This window comes from Neoarius graeffei, chromosome 3 (assembly GCF_027579695.1).
Source record: "Neoarius graeffei isolate fNeoGra1 chromosome 3, fNeoGra1.pri, whole genome shotgun sequence".
Taxonomy (NCBI): domain Eukaryota; kingdom Metazoa; phylum Chordata; class Actinopteri; order Siluriformes; family Ariidae; genus Neoarius; species Neoarius graeffei.
Window position 1 is genome coordinate 118788927 of NC_083571.1, and position 20646 is coordinate 118809572.

Here is a 20646-nt window from a genome sequence, read left to right on the forward strand (position 1 = left end):
CTCGCCTGCAACCCTGTAGAAGGATAAAGCGGCTACAGATAATGAGATGAGATGAGAATATACAGTGTGCACAGAATGACGGTATGAGTGTGCAGATATTTCACAGTTGATGTTGCTGATATTTGAGTCCGGTTTTAGCTGTTCATCACATGCCTCTTTTCCACCAAATCAGTTCCAGGGCTGGTTCGGTGCTGGTGCTGGTTCACAACTCGTTCAACTCGCGAGCCAGCTGAGAACCAGTTTGCTTTTCCATCGCTCGCGGTGCTAAGGGGATCCACATCATTACGTCGCTGTATACGTCAGTTACGTCACTGTATACGGCATTACGTTGCTGTATACGTCAGTTACGTCGCTACGTTTGCATAAACCTTGGCGTGAATATCGAAGCAAAAACAACACGGAAGAAGCAGCAGCAGCAACAACAATAATAATAATAATAATAATAATGGATGACTTCGCGTTTGTACAGCTGCTGCTTCTCGTCGCTTAAAAATGGCGATCTTTCACGGTCTTGTTATTGTTGTTGGTCTTAACAACTCCGCCCCCCCGCTGACGTAAGCGGTTCTTTCCTCTGGCCCAGCAGAGAGTTGGTGCTAGCCTGGAACCGGTTTTTCTGGCCCAGAGCCAGTTCTTTGTCAGTGGAAACAGAAAACCCGGTTCCAAACTAAGCACTGGCCCCGAACCAGCCCTGGAACTGCTTTGGTGGAAAAGGGGCAACAGAGACAGCCTGAGGGAAAAACTGTTCTTGTGTCTGGTTGTTTTTGCGTACAGTGATCTGTAGCATCTCCCAGAGGGGAGAAGTTTAAACAATTTGTGACCAGGGTGTGATGGGTCCGCAGAGATGTTACCTGCCCGTTTCCTGACTCTGGACAGGTACAGGTCTTGGATGGAGGGCAGGCTGACACCAATAATTTTCTCTGCAGACCTTATTGTCCGTTGCAGTCTGTTCTTGTCCTGCTTGGTGACCGATCCAAACCAAACAGTGATGGAAGGGCAGAGAACAGACTGAATGATGGCAGAGTAGAATTGTCTCAGCAGCTCCTTAGGCAGGTTGAGCTTCCTGAGCTGGCGCAGAAAGTACAACCTCTGATGGGCCTTTTTGATGATGGTGACTGTGTTGGTCTCCCACTTCAGGTCCCGGGAGATTGTGGAGCCCAGAAACCTGAAGGTTTCAACAGCAGTCACAGTGTTGTTGGTGATGGTGATGGGCGGCAGAGTTGGGGGGGGGGCTCCTCCTAAAGTCCACTGTCATCTCCACAGTTTTGAGCGTGTTCAGCTCCAGATTGTTGTGACTGCACCAACAGACCAGCCGTTCAACCTCCCGTCTGTATGCAGACTCGTCACCGTCTCGGATGAGGCCGATGACCGTTGTGTCGTCTGCAAATTTCAGGAGTTTAACAGACGGGTCTCTTGAGGTGCAGTCGTTGGTGTAAAGGGAGAATAGCAGTGGGGAGAGCACACACCCCTGGGGGGCGCCAGTGCTGACAGTCCGGGTGCTGGATGTGATGCTCCCCAGGCTCACCTGCTGCTTCCTGTCAGGCAGGAAGTTTGTAATCCACTGACAGGTGGAGGAGGGCACAGTGAGCTGGGTGAGCTTGGTGTGGAGGACATCTGGAACGATGGTGTTGAATGCCGAACTGAAGTCCACGAACAGGATCCTGGCGTACGTCCCTGCAGAGTCAAGGTGTTGCAGGATGTAGTGCAGTCCCATATTGATTGCATCATCTGCTGACCTGTTTGCCCAGTAGGCAAACTGCAGGGGGTCCAGCAGGGGGTCTGTGATGTCCTTCAGGTGTGACAACACCAGTCTCTCGAAGGACTTCATGACTACAGATGTGAGGGCTACAGGCCTGTAGTCATTCAGTCCTGTGATGGTGGTTTTCTTGGGAACCGGGATTATTGTGGAGCGTTTGAAGCATGAGGGGACTTCACACAGCTCCAGGGATCTATTGAAGATCTGGGTGAAGATGGGAGCCAGCTGATCAGCACAGACCTTCAGACAGGAGGGTGACACACCGTCTGGGCCGGGTGCCTTCCTGATCTTCTGTCTGCGAAAAAGCTGACAAACATCCTCTTCACAGATCTTGAATGCTGGTGTGGGGTCAGAGGCGAGAGGAGGCAGAACAGCAGGGGGTGTAAATGGGTCTTTAATGTCGGGGGGGGTGTGTGTGTGTGAATGTGTCAAATCTGCAGGAGAACACGTTCAACTCATCATATTATTCTACTCTTACCTCTTACAGTTTTCGAAACTGAAACCTCTGAACAGAATCAGAACCAGAACCATGTTTATTGGCCAAGTATGTTCACACACAAGGTCAAAATCAAGGTCAAGGTCACCAAAAAAGGTCAAACTCATTTTTTCGCAACTTCTTCCTTCATATTTATTGTAAGTGCTACCGGGCAAGGTTTGTTTTGCCTGGCAACACTTATAATTGGTGCAGTCTGAGGATGGTTACATGATATTTTTAAAATTTACTTCTCTGATCTAATGATTAAAAAAAAGATTAAATAAATAAATAAAACTAAATAAATGTTTTTAATTCAGAAATGTAGCAGAAACAAATATGTAATAAGAAATAGAGTTTTTAATATATGGATGCGGGGGGGGGGGGGGGGGGGGAATCATATAAAGGACCAATTTCCCATTGACCTGTCACTCTTACTGTTAAAGTGAGTTCCAGCAGGGAGCCAGGGTTCTGTTCTCCTGGTCTGTGTGTGTGTGTGTGTGTGTGTGTGTGTGTGTGTGTGTGTGTGTGTGTGTGTGTGTGTGTGTCCACATCTTTGATACTCTTTTGAATAGTTTCCCTCCTCCGAGTGTGTTTCTTCTCTCCGTAGATGTGTCAGGAATGTCGTTACCATGGAGGTGTTTTGCTGTGTGGATGTGAAGACGTTCTTTCTGTGTTGATCTGCTGATTACATGGAAATAGCTGTTGTGATTCAGATCATGCATGGCTCCTTACAAACCAGAAAGGAATTCAGACAAAAGAAGCAGACAGTGTTTTAGTACTGGTCTGGTGGGAGCAAACTTTGAAATCACAATTTCTGACTCACAGTTATGGCAAGAAACTGTTATAATAATAAACAAACGAACAAATAGCCTATAGAACTATAGCATGTGTAGCTATATTTTATATATCATGCAATTATCCAATCAGCCAATCATGTTTCAGCAGCACAATGCAGATACAGGTCAAGAACTTCAGTTAACGTTTGTATCAAACATCCAAATGAGGACAAATGTAATCTCCGTGATTTTGACTGTAGTATTTCAGAAACTGCTGATCTTCTGGGATTCTCACACACACAACAGTCTCTAGAATTTACGCACAATGGTGTCCAAAAAACCAACAAAACACCCAGTATGGAGCAGTTCCGAGTTCTTCATGAGAGAGAATTCCCAGACTGGTTCAACCTGACAGGAAGTCTACTGTAACTCAGATAACCACTCTTTACAAACGTGGTGAGCAGAAAAGCATCTCAGATAAAAACCACATCAGGTTCCACTCAGTCAGTCAGGAACAGGAATCAGCAGCTACGGTGAACAGTTGGAAAAAGACCACGTGATGGTTTTCCAATCTTCAGTTGTCCACTTTCCCTCGCTTTTAATGTCCTGTTATTCTGCTGCTTATTTTATTGTTGTGGTGTATTTCCTTGTGTTTGTCCTGCAGCTCTTGCCACCGTTGAGGACTTCCAGATCCGCCCTCATGCTCTGTATGTGCACTCGTACAAAGCCCCGGCGTTCTGCGACGACTGCGGCGAGATGCTGTGGGGTCTCGTGCGTCAGGGTCTCAAGTGTGAAGGTGAGCACTGCCACTTCGAACGACAAAACCAAACCATCTAGCCTGACTGACTCGTTCACATGTCGTTCAGTATGCCTGGTGTTATAGGTTGACATTTTTACAGTGTCATATTCAAGTAAAATTTCAGTTTCACAACGTCACGTAATTAGGAAAAGTGAAAAAAGCAGCCTCGTTCATCCACAGCGCATGGTGAGCTCGTAGAAGAGATTCCAAATTTTCTATTTGATACATTTTTCACTCATTTTTATCTGACATTTAAATATGTTTGTGGGCTCAGGTTTGACCTCGTGGTCATTTAATTTAATTCTCATTTAATTATTACACTTAGATTTTACTGGTTACATTCAGAATTGATTTTTTTAGCACTAACTCGATTTTACTTTGGGACGTATTCAGTACTTTCATTTACAATAGAAAGATATTTAAGTGGAAGTTACATTTTTTTTTACTAAATGCCTCTGACAGGATCCTTTGTCCATCAGAACTGTCCTAACCGGAAATCACTCACCATACGATGAGGGTGTGAATTATTTTTTAAGAAAATATTTGTCTCTTTTGAAGCAGAATACTGTATTCTGTTGTTGCACAGTAAAGAAAAAACAGGACTTGAAACAGATACGAGACACTTTTGGTTTGCAGCGGAGCTTCACATTTGGTTGAAATGTGAAAGTCAAAAAGTGTCCTTTCTGGAAAACCACGAGGATCATCACCACTTCAGTTATTATTACAGTCACCACTGTGTACAAACATCACTGCACAGGAATTGAACATGTGTACTTCACATGAATCACATCCATTTCAACAGTTTCTCACTTTGTATCTCTGACTCTTGTGGACTATAAGAAAGTGGAAAGGTGGTCAGTTTTAGAAACGCACTATATGCTGCTGCCTTCTCACCACAGTCACGCGCCCAGTATCGGACCTGCAGCTCTGAAATTCTGTGCAGTTCATTTCCACCTCAAAAGGCCATTTTTGGCAGCAGAGATGCAGAAAAATCTGAGCTTTGATTTTTGGACTGTTGTGGATCCAAAAAGTTTACGCTGATTGTGAAAGTATACCCTGATGTCACACTGACAGGTGATGTGAATAATATTGATTATCTCATTACAAGGGGCGGGGTTTATTAGGCAGTAAGAGAACAGTCAGTTCTTGAAGTTGATGTGTTGGAAGCAGGAAAAATGGGCGTGTGTGAGGATCTGAGTGACTTTAACAAGGGCCAAATAATGATGGTGAGATGACTGGGTCTGAGCATCTCCACCAAAATGGCCCATCCTGTGGGGTGTTCCCGGTATGCAGTGGCTGGTACCGAACAAAAGTGGTCCAAGGATCCAAAGGACAACCGGTGAACCAGCGACAGGGTCGTGGGTGGCCAAGACTCACTGATTCGCATGCGGCATGAAGGCTAGTGCATATGGGCCAATCCCACAGAAGAGCTCCTGGAGCACAAACTGCTGAAAACGTTAATGCTGATTAAAACAGAAAGGTGTCAGAACTGACTGTTCTCTTTCTTGCTGCCTAATCTGAGCCACCCCTCGACAGGCGCCACTGTAATGAGATAATCAACGTTATTCACTCCTTCACCTCTCAGTGGTTTTAATGTTATGGCTGATCGGTGTGTACCTTATGCTTATGCAGTGTGTGTAACCTTTGAGCATACACTGTTAGAAAAAAGGACAACTCTAAAACCTTTAACCTCTTTGGCTGCCCTTCGTGGGGGCGGAGTTTCCGAACCAGAACCTTTAGCTCTACAAAGAACTAAACCCTTAAATCACTTTATTTTTCTGAGACTGGACTGATAGTTAATGAAGAACCTGGTTTGCGTGGTGTTGTGTAGTCAGTTCATAAAGGAATCCTAAAAATAACGCATCAAGAAAATATTTTGGTAATCATAATATCATGGAGCTGTTGAGGAGGTAAGAGTTGAGTTGTTCAGTGATGCGTTCCTGACTGCTGGTGGGTTGGTTTTTTTCTTTTATGAAACAAAAGTGAACTTGAAAACAACACACACACACACACACACACACACACACACACACACACACGCTGCAGTATTGTCAAGACTACACAGCCCTGATGAGTGAACCAAAGTAGGACATAAAATAAGACGGAACGTAACAGCAGAAAGCTTTCACATGGGTGGAGCAAAAAAAACAACAACATTCGGTGCTTCACACGTTCCGCTGTTTTGCTTTGGTTGCTATGGAGATTTGAATGGCATTTCGAAAACCCAGTCTACTTGTGAATAAAAACAAACCATCGAGCCAATCATAGCTCAGGAGGTGGAATGTGTCACTCCATCGCTGGCGTAGTTCCCTCCATAAGGACATCTTTAGCGCCTTCAGGACGTATTTTTGTCCCAACAACATCCTATGAAGTACCTTAAAACTCTTTTGAACCCTAAAACTCACACGGTTGTATTGTACACGATATATAAATTCTCAGACGTAACATCACATCATATCAAAGGTACAGGAGATAAGCCCTTAAAGTGAAAACTGATAAAGTGATCCAGTTTAATACTTTTTATTTATATGTGTTAGAAAAACCAGTCATTTTCTGTGTTGTCACCAGTGAAAGCTGTTTATATCGTAGGGACGAGCACTACTGAAACTATAATGTGATCCAGAGTGTGTGAGGAAGCGTAAACCTGGCTGTGTGAAAAGGTCACGTTGCACTGATGCCATTCCTGTGCTGGGATCAAAGCGAGCGCGCTCTGGGACGCTTTCCCCGTGTAGGCGGCTTCCTGCCTGTGTCGCTTTAGAATGGACAAAGCTTTCATGTCCTGCAGATGTCACACTCGTTTAGTTCTCGGGGTAAATTCGAGTGAGGGATACTGTAAGTGGGTGCAGGCTGTGCTTTAAATGTGCTCTGTTATGAAATAATGGATTATTTTATAATGAGGTAATTACAGGAAGTGCATTACATTCGAACATCACATCCACGCAGTGCTTGACCTGATTACATGTGGTGTTTATGAAAGCTCACTGTAGGCCATTAGTGGGCGCTGAAGAGTGTCTACGGTTTACCCTGTAAACAGTAACGCTGTATAATATGAATATTTAACAATTATTCCACAAAATTGAGTTGCACATGAGCTGATAGGCGACGAGGTGCGTAGCACCGAGATGTACGACGAGACTGAGTGGAATAACTGTTTTGTTCTCTCCACATTCACTGGATTTTCAGAAACAGAGCATTTTTATTTTTATTTTTTGCAAATTTGATAAATAAAAACTTTATACAAAACGTCTGACAAAATCATTTCCACTTAGAATGTAAACAAACCGGCAAAATGACAGGAGCAATTTGTGAAAAATGCGCTAATAATAATTCTTGAAAAAAAAAAACATAAGTTCTTACCATCAAATACCGGTAGTTTCATTCCATATTTTGTTGCTTTTTTTTGTATTTTTGGGGTTTTGTTTTCGAGCAGAGTTTTTATTTCGTCCTCGGTTGGTTCAGCAACACACTCCACCATTTTGTTTTGCTCTACTCACAGTATATGAGCTGATATCATAGTAGTAGAGCAGCCAATCAGAGGGCGTGATTGCTCATATCTAGTGACCGTGGAGAGAATATAAACAGGATGTACATGGATATATGCGTATACAGCTTTATACTGTTTATAATTTTTGTGGCTACTGCCTCATAGAGGCGAAGTGAGGTGTAGCCATGATGTCATCATGTTGTAAGAATGTAAGAATGAGTGTAACAATAGTGCACTGCGCATACGCATAACAATCACCAGAATGGCGAATCGTGATCTCACGATACGAACAGTTGATCTCGCGTTATCAAAGGTACACAAGAACAAGTGGTGAAGCCTACGATGTCATCGTGTTGTAAGAATGAGTGTAACAAAGCGAAACTTCGTAACCAATCAGCACTTATCCTGATCAAGTTTGATTACCCGTTCTACTTCTTGATAAACTTCAGAACCAATCAGAACCAGAAACGAAATAAGAGAAAACTCATTATAACTTCATATTATCGGAAGATAATCAGCAGATAAAAAGATAAACGAAACTCACTTCATGGTTCTCCAAGGCTACCGATTTGATATCGAGTAAGTGGTGTTTATTTTAAGAAAATTTACTTTTTGATTATCACTGCTTTTGTTTGGTCTTTCTGAAAGGTCAAATGAAAGGTTTTGTAAGTTTTTTTTTTTTTTAGCTTTTTGGCAGATAGATTGAGAAGTCAATATCAAACTTCTGCTACAGTGCCTTGCAAAAGTATTCACCCCCTTGGTGTTTGTCCTGTTTTGTCGCATTACAAGCTGGAATTAAAATGGATTTTTGGAGGGTTAGCACCATCTGATTTACACAACATGCCGACCACTTTAAAGGGGAAAATTTTTTTTTATTGTGACACAAACAATAATTAAGATGAAAAAAACAGAAATCTGGAGTGTGCATAAGTATTCACCCCCCAAAGTCAAAGTCACCTTTTGCTGCAATTCCAGCTGCAAGTCTCTTGAGGTGTGTCTCTATTAGCTTAGCACATCTAGCCACTGGGATTTTTGCCCATTCCTCAAGGCAAAACTGCTCCAACTCCTTCAAGTTAGATGGGTTGCGTTGGTGTACAGCGATCTTCAAGTTATGCCACAGATTCTCAATTGGATTGAGGTCTGGGCTTTGATTAGGCCATTCCCAGACATTTAAATGTTTCCCTTTAAACCACTCCAGTGTAGCTTTAGCAGGATGGTTAAGGTCATTGTCCTGCTGGAACGTGAACCTTCGTCCCAGTCTCAAACCTCTGACCGACTCAAACAGGTTTTCCTCCAGAACTGCCCTGTATTTAGTGCCGTCCATCTTTCCTTCAGTCCTGACCAGCTTTCCTGTCCCTGCAGATGAAAAACATCCCCACAGCATGATGCTGCCACCACCATGCTTCACTGTAGGAATGGTGTTCTCAGGGTGTTGGGTTTGCGCCACACATGGCGTTTCCCATGATGGCCAAAAAGATCAGTGTTAATCTCATTTGACCAGAGAATCTTCTTCCATGTGTTTGGGGAGTCTGCCACATGCTGTTGGACAAACTCCAAATGTGATTTTTTAAGCAGTGGCTTTTTTCTGGCTGCCCTTCCATAAAGCCCCGCCCACTCTGTGGAGTGTACGGCTTAAAGTGGTCCTATGGACAGATACTCCCATCTCTGCTGTGGATCTTTGCAGCTCCTTCAGTGTTCTCTTTGGTGTCTTTGTTGCATCTCTGATTAATGCCCTCCTTGCCCGCTCTGTGAGTTTTGGTGGGCGGGGCCTTCTCTTGTCAGGTTTGGAGTGGTGCCATATTCTTTCCATTTTGCTATAATGGATTTAATGGAGCTCCGTGGGATATTCAAAGTTTGGGATATTTTTATAACCCAACCCTGATCTATACTTCTCCACAACTTTGTCTCTGACCTGTTTGGAGGCTCCTTGGTTTTCATGTTGTTTGCTTAGTCGTGTTGCAGAGTCAGGGTCCTTCCAGAACAGGTTAATTTATACAGACATCATGTGACAGATCATGTGACACTTTGATTGCACACAGGTGGATCTTAATCAACTAATTATGTGACTTATGAAGTGAATTGGTTGGACCAGCACTTATTTAGGGGTTTCATATGAAAGGGGGTGAATACTTATGCACACCCCAGAGTTCTGTTTTTTTCATCTTAATTATTGTTTGTGTCACAATAAAACAACAATGTGCACCTCTAAAGTGGTCGGCATGTTGTGTAAATCAAATGGTGCTAACCCTCCAATAATCCATTTTAATTCCAGCTTGTAATGCGACAAAACAGGACAAACACCAAGGGGGTGAATACTTTTGCAAGGCACTATATTTGCTTTAATTTTTAAATTTTTTTTAATTTTAGATTCTTTACACTACACTTGGGGAACAAAACGTGCTCATTAGTACTAAATAATGCTTCTAAGAGAATTCATGAACAAGTGCTTTCTTACTAATTTGAAAATAGATCGAGTTCACAGCGCTGCATTTTTAACAAAACACAGTAAACAAGATTGATAACCAAAATACTACAAGCCACAGCTTGGTGATGCTCGCAAGAGATGAGGTGAGTATAACTGAGAACACGTTTATGTATGTGATATTTACTGTATGGACATGGGACCAGAAAACTATTTTATTTATAGGCAGGAGCCACATGGACCCTTAGGGGACCGATTTTTATAGAAATTATATAGAAGGGAGAAGGAACCGGAGTGTTTATTAGGTGTTATTAAATGTTTTAACTCTGTGTGTGTGTGTGTGTGTGTGTGTGTGTGTGTGTGTGTGTGTGTGTGTGTGAAGGATGTGGGCTTAATTACCACAAACGCTGTGCCTTTAAAATCCCCAACAACTGCAGTGGAGTGCGAAAGAGACGCCTGTCCAATGTGTCCCTGCCCGGACCCTCTCTGTCCATCCCTCGTCCTGCGGCCACTGAGAGCGTGGTCATGTCACCCGAGGAGGTACCTCGTCACTTTTTCTCTCCCTGTATCTCTCTCTCTCTCTCTCTCTCTCTCTCTCTCTCTCTCTCTCTCTCACATTTGTCTCTCTTGCTTTACTTTTTGCTTCTTCCCATCTCCGGTCACTTCTATAACAGTATGAATATTAAAAATCACATTATCGCCAAAGACTAATACTCGAGCCAAGTAAGTGTTTCTCAACCCCTCTATCTTCATTTTTCAAAGATGCAAAGTTGTTTTGTCAAGCTGAATTAATTAATCCTGATTGGAGAGTCCAAATGAGTGTTTAATTATTCGCTCAACACATAACTGAACTGATAGACATTCATGAAATAGTACGCAAGCAGAACAACAGGAGCAGCTGGTCCTGTCAGAGAGTGACATGCAGCTAATATTGGATCAAAAATGATATAACAGTTGTGTTTTCATGCACCTCTCTTGAGTATTTAAAATGTTCAATGATGTCTTACAATTTTTACTGAAAAACAAAAAACCCAGGGAGAATTTGGAAGCGCAATAATGTTAGTTCAGTGTTTCTATCAGTTTCAGTGCCTCACTGGTTTTATTCCATAGTTTCTTTCATGTTTTGAGTTTCCTGTGTCACTGTGATCATTTTTATTTATTTATTTTTTAAGTGGAAGAAGATAAAGCCAAAAGGTTTATTGCTTTCTTCAGTCAAGTCTGAATAGTTTTTCCACCATCCTGCTTTTTATCTCTTGCTGAAGGTCTGTCTGTTGTTCTTTGCTGAGGTTTCATGATTTCTTCCACTCACACATTTAGAAAAGAAGTGAGTGGTTCGACAATGGCAGGCTTTTAATGGCAAAAAAATGGAACTAAGATTGAAGTCATAGTCTTCAGGTAGAGGCTGAATAGAGACGCGGTCAGTTGGCCCATCTGGATACATTGATTTCAGTCATATAGCTTTCAGATTTGTCATGGAAAGGCAACGTAAAAGTGCATTCACTGTTCAGGTTGTTGTCAGGTAGAAAATACAACCATAACAAACAAAACCATGAAAACAAGAACCCTGAGCATGAACTGGGGGTACAAGGCAAGAAACATAGACTATACGTGAGAACGTGGCACATCGATCCCGACCGATAAAAAGGTGTGCTGGTATAGATGACTTGCAACCACATGATTAAAATGTACTGTCATGAGCGTCCGCCATGGTGGTGGAGATATAAAGCAACTCGGATGGCAGCTGCTGAAAGTGTGTCTGTAAACAACGCTGAATTTTCTCAGTATTACCACAATTTGAACGGTCGAGCAAAGATTCGATACAAAGAGAAGATAGATTTGTGTGGTTTTGACCCATATTATTTAAAAAAGTCAGACTTTTCTGAAGATAAGACGCTTCTACCGACCATCGAGTACTCAGATATCGCATTCTATCTGGTTCGGCTGCCAAAGAATCGAGTCCCACCGTGGCGAAACGCAGCCCATGTTCTGATTGGGCGCCCAGTCTCGATTGTTTCTATTGTACAATTTTGCTGGCGCTCCGAGAAGCGAAATGGTAATACACGTGTTAAAATTATAACCGAGTGAACTATGACAAGAGAGAACGCTCATTTTATAGCAAAATTCTAGGAACACGAAATAAAATTCTTCCATGATATTATCGAGAAAGCTTTTGAATCTCACCTGAGATAAAATGATCACTGCAAACACGAGCTGGTTTGGTTTTAGTCTGTGTTAGATCAGCCCTGCCGATGTTGTTCAGCCGTGCTCGTCTCCTCTCCGTACTAAACCTCAGAGTTTCCTCAACCTCTTTCTGAATCACGGACAGAATTCTAAAAAATCGGAACGTGCCACGGTCACGAGTACTGCTGTGACCACAACCAGATACAGCACAAAGATACGGCAGAGCTAAAAGAACGCTTAAAGCAGTGGAAAAACAAAGAGAGTTGCGCACGCGTGACTATGTTTTGTATGGAATGTCGCTTGACCCCACATTTGCATCTCCACCAACATGGCCGACATCCGGGTTTCTATTTTGCTTTGATGTCACTTGCAAGTCAAGGATAATCGGCCCATACAAGCTAATTGCAGACAAATCAGTATCAGCATTTATAACAGCCAGTGATGATAGACCTCCTCGGACTGAAGATCACATAATCTGAAATGGGTAAAGACAAACCCACATGGCTGCGGAATATTCGCTAAGGACGATCTTGAAACCATATTTTCACTGTCCGTTAGCTCAAAATCCCCTTCCCTTCTGAGGCGCGTTGTGTCTCTTCATCTCTCAGCAAGGCCTCACGTCGATGGATTTCCTCTAGCTTTGTGCGAAGTGACCTTTTTCTTGTCATCTTTTGTCAGGTTTTAATCTCCTTACTTTACTTTCTGTAATAATAAAATCCTCCTTTCTAAAATGTGCCGAATACACTTTCATCGAATTAAATAGCTTGAAATCTTTGCTTTTATCTCTTTTAATTCTTGTAATCCAAATCTAAAAGAAATGCAAATTTAACTGGTCAGCAAGATGAAGGTTTCAATGCTACAGCGCAAACAACTACCAAACGAAACAAATTCGTTTGTAAATTTAATAATTTTTCCCTCCTGAAGTCTTTTATTGCTCGAAAAAGAATGAGATGACAGACTACTATCAGTTGAATTGTTATTGCAGCGATGATCTGCACAATAATGTCCCATTTTGAGCGGAACTTTGTAGTTCATGAATACAGATAATCCATACAAACACGTGAGGCGTGTCGGTGTTTGCCTGTTTCAAACCATGTGACCACAGCGCTCCAATGGAGCCGAGGAGGTTTATTAAAAAAGAAACGATGAGACGGAAAATGGATCCTTCACCCATGTTATGAGTGTTGTCATTGCATAGTTTGTCCACCAGAGGGCACACTGCAACTCCAGTGTTGCCAACAGGCATGTTTGGAGCATCTCATCTCATCTCATCTCATCTCATCTCATCTCATCTCATCTCATCTCATCTCATCTCATTATCTGTAGCCGCTTTATCCTGTTTTACAGGGTCGCAGGCGAGCTGGAGCCTATCCCAGCTGACTACAGGCGAAAGGCGGGGTTCACCCTGGACAAGTCGCCAGGTCATCACAGGGCTGACACATAGACACAGACAACCATTCACACTCACATTCACACCTACGCTCAATTTAGAGTCACCAGTTAACCTAACCTGCATGTCTTTGGACTGTGGGGGAAACCGGAGCACCCGGAGGAAACCCACACGGACACGGGGAGAACATGCAAACTCCGCACAGAAAGGCCCTCGCCGGCCCCGGGGCTCGAACCCAGACCTTCTTGCTGTGAGGTGACGGCGCTAACCACTACACCACCGTGCCGCCCAGTTTGGAGCATGTTGTTCACAAAAACTATTGTTTTGTGTATTTTCATACATTTGACTGTTCTTTATAAAAACTTTAATATATTTAGTTGCACTGTTGTTCAAAGTACTGTTTGACAATAAATAACTACACATAACAAATGTTAGGGAAAATCTTTGTTTATGTGATGTTTTTCTGGAAAAAAACCCATCAGCTGATATATCATTCTCAGATTTGTAAATCCTCAATTATCAGAATCTGTGTCAATCTTAAAAATCCTGTATTGATCGTCTGACCCACGACAACAAACAACAGCACCAACACCAGAAACTCAGCGATGAGACAAAAAAACACTAGAACTTAAATAATGGTGCTAACAAGCCATAAAGAGAGCCAGGTGATAGTGATTAGGGAATGTGTGATAAGATCCTGTGAAGTTCAGGGGCTGACGGGTAGGGTAGTTCTGCGCCATTTGGCACGACCATGATAATGGTGAGAACATTACCAGAAATGTGAACACCAAACATAAATGAGCGAATAACTGAGGATGATGATTTAGCTGGCACCTAGCTGTTGCGCTGATAAACTCCATAAGAAAATACTCCAAACAAATAAAAACAACTACAAGAAATCTTGTAGTTTGTAGTTGTAATGAACTTAAATGGCATCTCATTATCTATTAACATTATTAACGGTGTGTGTGTAGCAGAGACCACTGTTGGAGGCGAGTAAACGGATCCCGTCGTGGAGCGGTCGGCCCATCTGGATGGAAAAGATGGTGTTGGGTCGAGTCAAAGTGCCGCACACCTTCAATGTGCACACGTACACACGACCCACCATCTGCCAATACTGCAAACGCCTCCTCAAGGGCTTGTTCCGCCAGGGCATGCAGTGCAAAGGTACAACAACTGTGCCATACATTATATATTAATACTTACATAATATCTCTACCATATATTATACCACACCTCACTGTAGGTGCACAGAGCCGATTGGTCAGCAGCTAAGACAGTAAATCCAGCTGCAAGGAAAGTCATAGGTTTATATAATCATGAATGTATACTGTAATTACTGCAGTCTAAGAAGAATGAAACACTTTAGTGATACGCCATGATTGGAAAATAATCAATTTTAGGGTGGTAACAGTAACAGTGGCTGCATTACTCCACCTCATTACAGATGTGCATCTCCATTACTGAGGCAGATGTGATACACCTCTGAACAACTAGTAATGTGATATGCTACGATTCAGCCCTGTTATCACGCAGTGCGATTCGAGATGATTTATCAGTAGTGTAGCTCTTCATCATCTGTGATAATCCTCCAATGTTGTTTCTTTATTTTTATGAATTAAAAGTCTCTTCATGTCTTAAAGTAATGATGGATGTCGTTTCCCTTTACTTAGTTATTCGGTTCTTGACATAATATGGATTACAACAGTTGTGGTGTTGAATAGAGATATTTACTGTATTTTTATTATTTACTGTTTGATGAAGGTAAGAAACTCATCCACTAACGACCTTCTGACGAGACACAGCTGTTAATTGTAAAGTATTCCAGGTGACTCCCTCATGAAGCTGCTTAAGAGAATGACGATCGTGTACAAAGAGTCATCAAGATAAACACTGGATACGCTGAAGAATCTAAAATATCAAACATATTTTATAACACTGTGGCAGTTCGTGTAAATGGGTGGAGCACAGAAGGACGGCAGGACAGAACTGAGAGTACAAAAAAACTCTTTATTCAGCTTTTCAGCTGTCAATACACACACGCGCACACATCAGCTATCTGCTGTGGAGAGACTCCCTCTGCTCTCACTCTCTCTCCTTAAGAAGGGCGCGGTCACTGGGAAGACACACAAACACATCAATTAACAACAGGTGTAATGATTCTGCCACTTAACTTCCCCGACTCCGCCCTCCTGTCACAGACCGATGCTAGACCACGCCCCCACTGCCACATACCCCCACCGCCCGACTCAGGCCGGGCAGCCGTCCGGCCCGCAGCCGACTCCCCCCCCCTTTGACGGGAGAGGAAGTCCGCCATGACCATCTGTGCCCCCGGCCTGTGGATCACCTTGAAGTTAAAGGGTTGGAGTGCCAGATACCAACGGGTGATCCGCGCATTGGCATCCTTCATGCGGTGGAGCCACTGGAGGGGCGCGTGGTCCGAACAGAGGGTGAAAGGGCGTCCCAGCAGGTAGTACCGGAGGGCGAGGACCGCCCACTTGATTGCCAGGCACTCCTTTTCGATGGTACTGTAGCGCCCCTCACGCACCGACAGCTTGCGGCTAATGTACAAGACAGGGCGATCCTCCCCCTCCACCTGCTGGGACAAAACGGCCCCCAGCCCTCTGTCCGACGCATCCGTCTGCAACATAAAAGGGAGAGAAAAGTCAGGGGAGTGTAAAAGTGGCCCCCCACACAGTGCAGCCTTAACCTTAGAAAAAGCCCGCTGGCATTGCTCCATCCACTGGACCGGATCTGGTGCCCCCTTTTTAGTCAGATCAGTCAGCGGGCTGGTGACGTCCGAATAATTAGGTATAAACCTACGATAATAGCCAGCCAGCCCCAGGAACTGTCTCACCCCCTTTTTGGTCTTGGGCCTCGGGCAGGCCGCAATCGCTGCAGTCTTGTTAATTTGGGGACGCACCTGCCCGTTGCCCAAGTGGAAGCCCAGATACCGTACTTCCACCCGCCCAATCGCACACTTCTTCAGGTTGGCCGTGAGACCCGCCCGCCTCAGCGACCTAAGGACGGCCCTCAGGTGTTGGAGGTGCCGCGGCCAGTCATTACTATAAATAATAATATCATCCAAGTACGCGGCCGCATAGGTGGCATGGGGGTGGAGGACCCTGTCCATCAGCCGCTGAAACGTAGCAGGCGCCCCAAACAGCCCAAAAGGAAGTGTGACGAATTGGTGTAAGCCGAACGGTATGGAAAAGGCCGTTTTTTCACGGGATAATGGAGTCAAGGGGATCTGCCAATAACCCTTTGTTAAATCCAGTGTCGAGTAAAAACGAGCCGTGCCTAGCCGATCGAGCAACTCATCAATACGAGGCATTGGGTACGCATCGAATTTAGACACCGCGTTGACTTTTCTATAGTCCACACAGAACCGGACCGACCCGTCGGCCTTGGGTACCAAGACCACCGGGCTGCTCCAGTCACTGTGGGACTCCTCGACGATGCCCATTTCGAGCATGGCCTCGAGTTCTTCCCGAACCACCTTTTTCTTGTGTTCGGGTAACCTGTAAGGGCGGCTACGCACTACCACCCCCGGGGGCGTCTCAATGTGGTGCTCTATGAGGTTAGTGCGGCCGGGCAGGGGTGAGAACATGTCCGAAAACTCGGTCTGCAACTGGGCAACCTCCGCGAGTTGGGTCGGGGAGAGGTGGTCTCCACAGGGGACCGGAGAGGGACGTGATGCCAATGTTCCTTTTTGAACCTCCGGCCCCAGCTCCGCCTTCTCTGGAACCACCGACACCAACGCCACGGGGACCTCCTCGTTCCAGAGTTTGAGTAGGTTGAGGTGGTAAATCTGTAGCGCCCCACCCCTGTCCGTTCGTTTCACCTCATAGTCGACGTCCCCGACTCGCCGTGTGACCTCAAAGGGTCCTTGGCACTTGGCGACTAATTTAGAGCTCGATGTGGGCAAGAGTACGAGTACCTTCTCTCCCGGTGCAAACTCTCTAAGGCGCGTACCCTTGTCGTACAGGCGGGTTTGCCGTTCTTGGGCCTGCCGCAAATTCTCCTGGGTTAGTTGTGTGAGTGTGTGGAGTTTTGCGCGCAGGTCAATAACATATTGAATTTCATTTTTGCTTGGTGAAAGTCCCTCCTCCCAATTTTATCGCAGCACATCTAAAATGCCGCGCGGCTTACGCCCATATAGTAATTCAAACGGGGAGAACCCCGTGGAGGCTTGGGGGACTTCTCGCACTGCAAAGAGCAAGGGTTCGAGCCATTTATCCCAGTTACGCGCGTCCTCACTTACAAATTTCTTAATTATGTTTTTAAGGGTGCGATTAAACCGTTCCACTAAGCCGTCCGTTTGTGGGTGATAAACGCTGGTGCGGATCGGCTTAATACCTAATAACCCATACAGTTCCTTCAGTGTTCGTGACATAAATGAGGTGCCTTGGTCAGTCAGAATCTCTTTCGGGATTCCAACTCGGGAGATGACGCGGAAGAGGGCCTCCGCAATACTGCGTGCTGAGATATTGCGCAGAGGCACTGCTTCCGGGTATCGCGTTGCATAGTCCACCAGAACTAATATAAAGCGGTACCCTTGTGCTGACCGATCTAATGGCCCGACGAGATCCATGCCAATTCTTTCGAACGGGGTCTCGATTAACGGTAGAGGGCGCAAAGGCGCTTTTGGAATGGCCGCTGGGTTTACTAACTGGCATTCGCGGCATGCCGTACACCACCTACGGACATCGCCGCGAATCCCCGGCCAATAGAATCGGGCCATTATTCGGGCTAGTGTTTTATCCTGCCCTAAGTGTCCAGCCATGGGATTAAAGTGCGCCGCCTGAAATACCAATTCCCGGCGGCTCTTCGGAATTAAAAGCTGCGTGACTCGCTCTTTAGTTTGAGTGTCCTGCGTCACTCGGTATAATCTATCCTTCATAATCGCGAAGTAGGGGAAGGACGGGGTGGCGTTCGGCTGGAGCGTTTGACCATCGATTACTCTCACTTGGTCAAAAGCATGCCGCAGAGTCTCGTCTCGCGATTGCTCTAACGGGAAATCCGCGAGGGATTCCCCAATAGAGAGAGGAGGAGCCGGCGGCTCCTCACTCTGGCGCGGAGAGGACGTAGACGGCTCTGTGACAGCTGCTCCCGCCAAAGCGACACTGGGACCTCCCCCTGTCAAATGGCAGGACCCACTCTTGACTAAGTGTGTCATTAAACCCCGAAACCCCGGCCAATCCGTCCCCAAAATTAAAGAGTGGGTAAGGCGAGGATTAACCGCCGCCTTTACTATAAATTTTTCCCCTCTGAAAATAATGTGGACCGACACTAAAGGGTAGTTGTGAACATCCCCGTGCACACATAACACCTTCACCAATTGTGCTCCCCCCAATGCCTCGTCTTGCACCAGGTTTTGGTGGATTGAGGTCTGATTACAGCCCGAATCCACCAACGCCTGATATGTATCCCCTTGGATACTCACCGGTATGCGATACGCTCCGGCCCGATCGAGGGCGGCTCCTGGCGCGTTGGGGATCCGAACCACCGCGCCCACCTCCATTATCGAGCACTGCTGTTGGAGGTGGCCCGGTTCCCCGCAGCGCCAGCAAACCGGCCTGGGCTTCCTCTCTGCACTAGTGCTCTGGGTCTCACTCACCTGAGGGGGGGGAGAGACAGACACAGAAGGGAGACACGAAAGGGCACCGCGGGTGCGGCGGGCCGGCTGAGGTGGCGCCGGCCCCCGTCTCCGCGGTGGGGGAATGGGGCGAGGAGAAGACACAGGAGGAGGAGAGAGAGAGAGAGGAGAGAAGAGAAGAGGTCGTCTGCTGTCCTGCCGTCGGGACAGCCGCCAGATGATCCTCCGCCAGCTCGATTGCCTGATCCAGCGATGCCGGGCGGTGGCACTGGACCCACTCTGCGGTTCCTGCTGGTAGACGCGCGACGAACTGTTCCAGTACCACCTGGTCGATGAGTCCCTCGGCGTCGCAGCTGTCAGCCCTCAACCACTGCCAGCAGGCGTCCCGGAGTTGCTGGCCAAACGCGAACGGCCGGCCGACTTCCTCCAAGCGTAGAGCGCGGAAACGCTGATGATGTTGCTCCGGGGTGCGTCCCACCCGCTGGAGGACGGCCCGGCGAAGGTCCGCGTAGGCCAGCCGGCGGTCGGCGGGGAGCTGTAGCGTGGCCAGCTGCGCCTCTCCCGTTAGCAGGGGGAGGAGGCGCGCCGCGCGCTGCTCCACCGGCCACCCCGAGGTCTCTGCTACCTGCTCAAAGAGCGTGAAGAATGCCTCAGGGTCGTCCTGCGGGCCCATCTTCGTGAGGGTGAGGGGGGAAGGGCCCGCGGCGGTGGAGTTGGTGGACCCCGCCGACGCGAGGAGGTGCCGGAACGCCCGACGATCTTTCTGTTGCGCCAGCACCAGGGCCTCGAACCGTTGTTCTTGCTCCTTTCGGAGGGCGAGCAGCCCCTGGTGCTGGCTCTGTTGGGCCGTGGTGAGGGCGTGGATCAGGTCGGCGAAGGTGGAGGACTCCATGGGGCTGTTGTCTTCTGTGCTCATTTCCCGGGTTTCGGCACCACTGTGGCAGTTCGTGTAAATGGGTGGAGCACAGAAGGACGGCAGGACAGAACTGAGAGTACAAAAAACCTCTTTATTCAGCTTTTCAGCTGTCAATACACACACGCGCACACATCAGCTATCTGCTGTGGAGAGACTCCCTTTGCTCTCACTCTCTCTCCTTAAGAAGGGCGCGGTCACTGGGAAGACACACAAACACATCAATTAACAACAGGTGTAATGATTCTGCCACTTAACTTCCCCGACTCCGCCCTCCTGTCACAGACCGATGCTAGACCACGCCCCCGCTGCCACAAACACTTTTTTGTTTACCACATAATTCCATACATGTTCCAGATGTTATTTCATAGTTTAGATGTCTTCAATTTTGTTCTACAGTGTAGAAATATTGTATCCGGTACACACTTTTTAAATCAGGCAATCGCATCATGAATTTTTAAACTTGTGCACCGATGTGAATCAGTGACTCTTACCATCCCTAGACCCTGCTGATCATTTTCCTGTAACGACACACCCCATTAGATCCACACTAAAATCCCCATAACACGGGATTTATAGAAGAGGTGTGTTTATATTTGAAGATAATTAATCCTGAGTATTTTTCTTGGTGGTAATATACTGCAGAAGGATGTTTTATCATGCTTGCCCATTTCAGATTGCAAATTCAACTGTCATAAAAGATGTGCATCGAAAGTGCCGAGAGACTGCCTGGGCGAGGTGGTGTTTAACGGAGGTGAGCAGTTTCTCACATTTTAATATTTTATTCTCATTAGCTCAGTGATGGACAGCATTCTTTCACACACACTGTTGATGCTTTATAGAGGAGATAATAG

General features: G+C 45.8%; 1 protein-coding gene across 1 annotated transcript in view; it reads left to right on the forward strand.

Moving 5' to 3' along the window:
- The window catches only part of LOC132883895 (serine/threonine-protein kinase D3-like), a 105092-nt gene that overhangs the window by 61621 nt on the left and 22825 nt on the right, over positions 1 to 20646 (forward strand). The window contains exons 4-7 of the mRNA XM_060918002.1: positions 3669 to 3800; positions 10092 to 10249; positions 14255 to 14447; positions 20469 to 20546. Of these exons, the coding sequence (XP_060773985.1) occupies positions 3669 to 3800; positions 10092 to 10249; positions 14255 to 14447; positions 20469 to 20546 (561 nt within the window). The remainder of the gene's footprint in view (positions 1 to 3668; positions 3801 to 10091; positions 10250 to 14254; positions 14448 to 20468; positions 20547 to 20646) is intronic.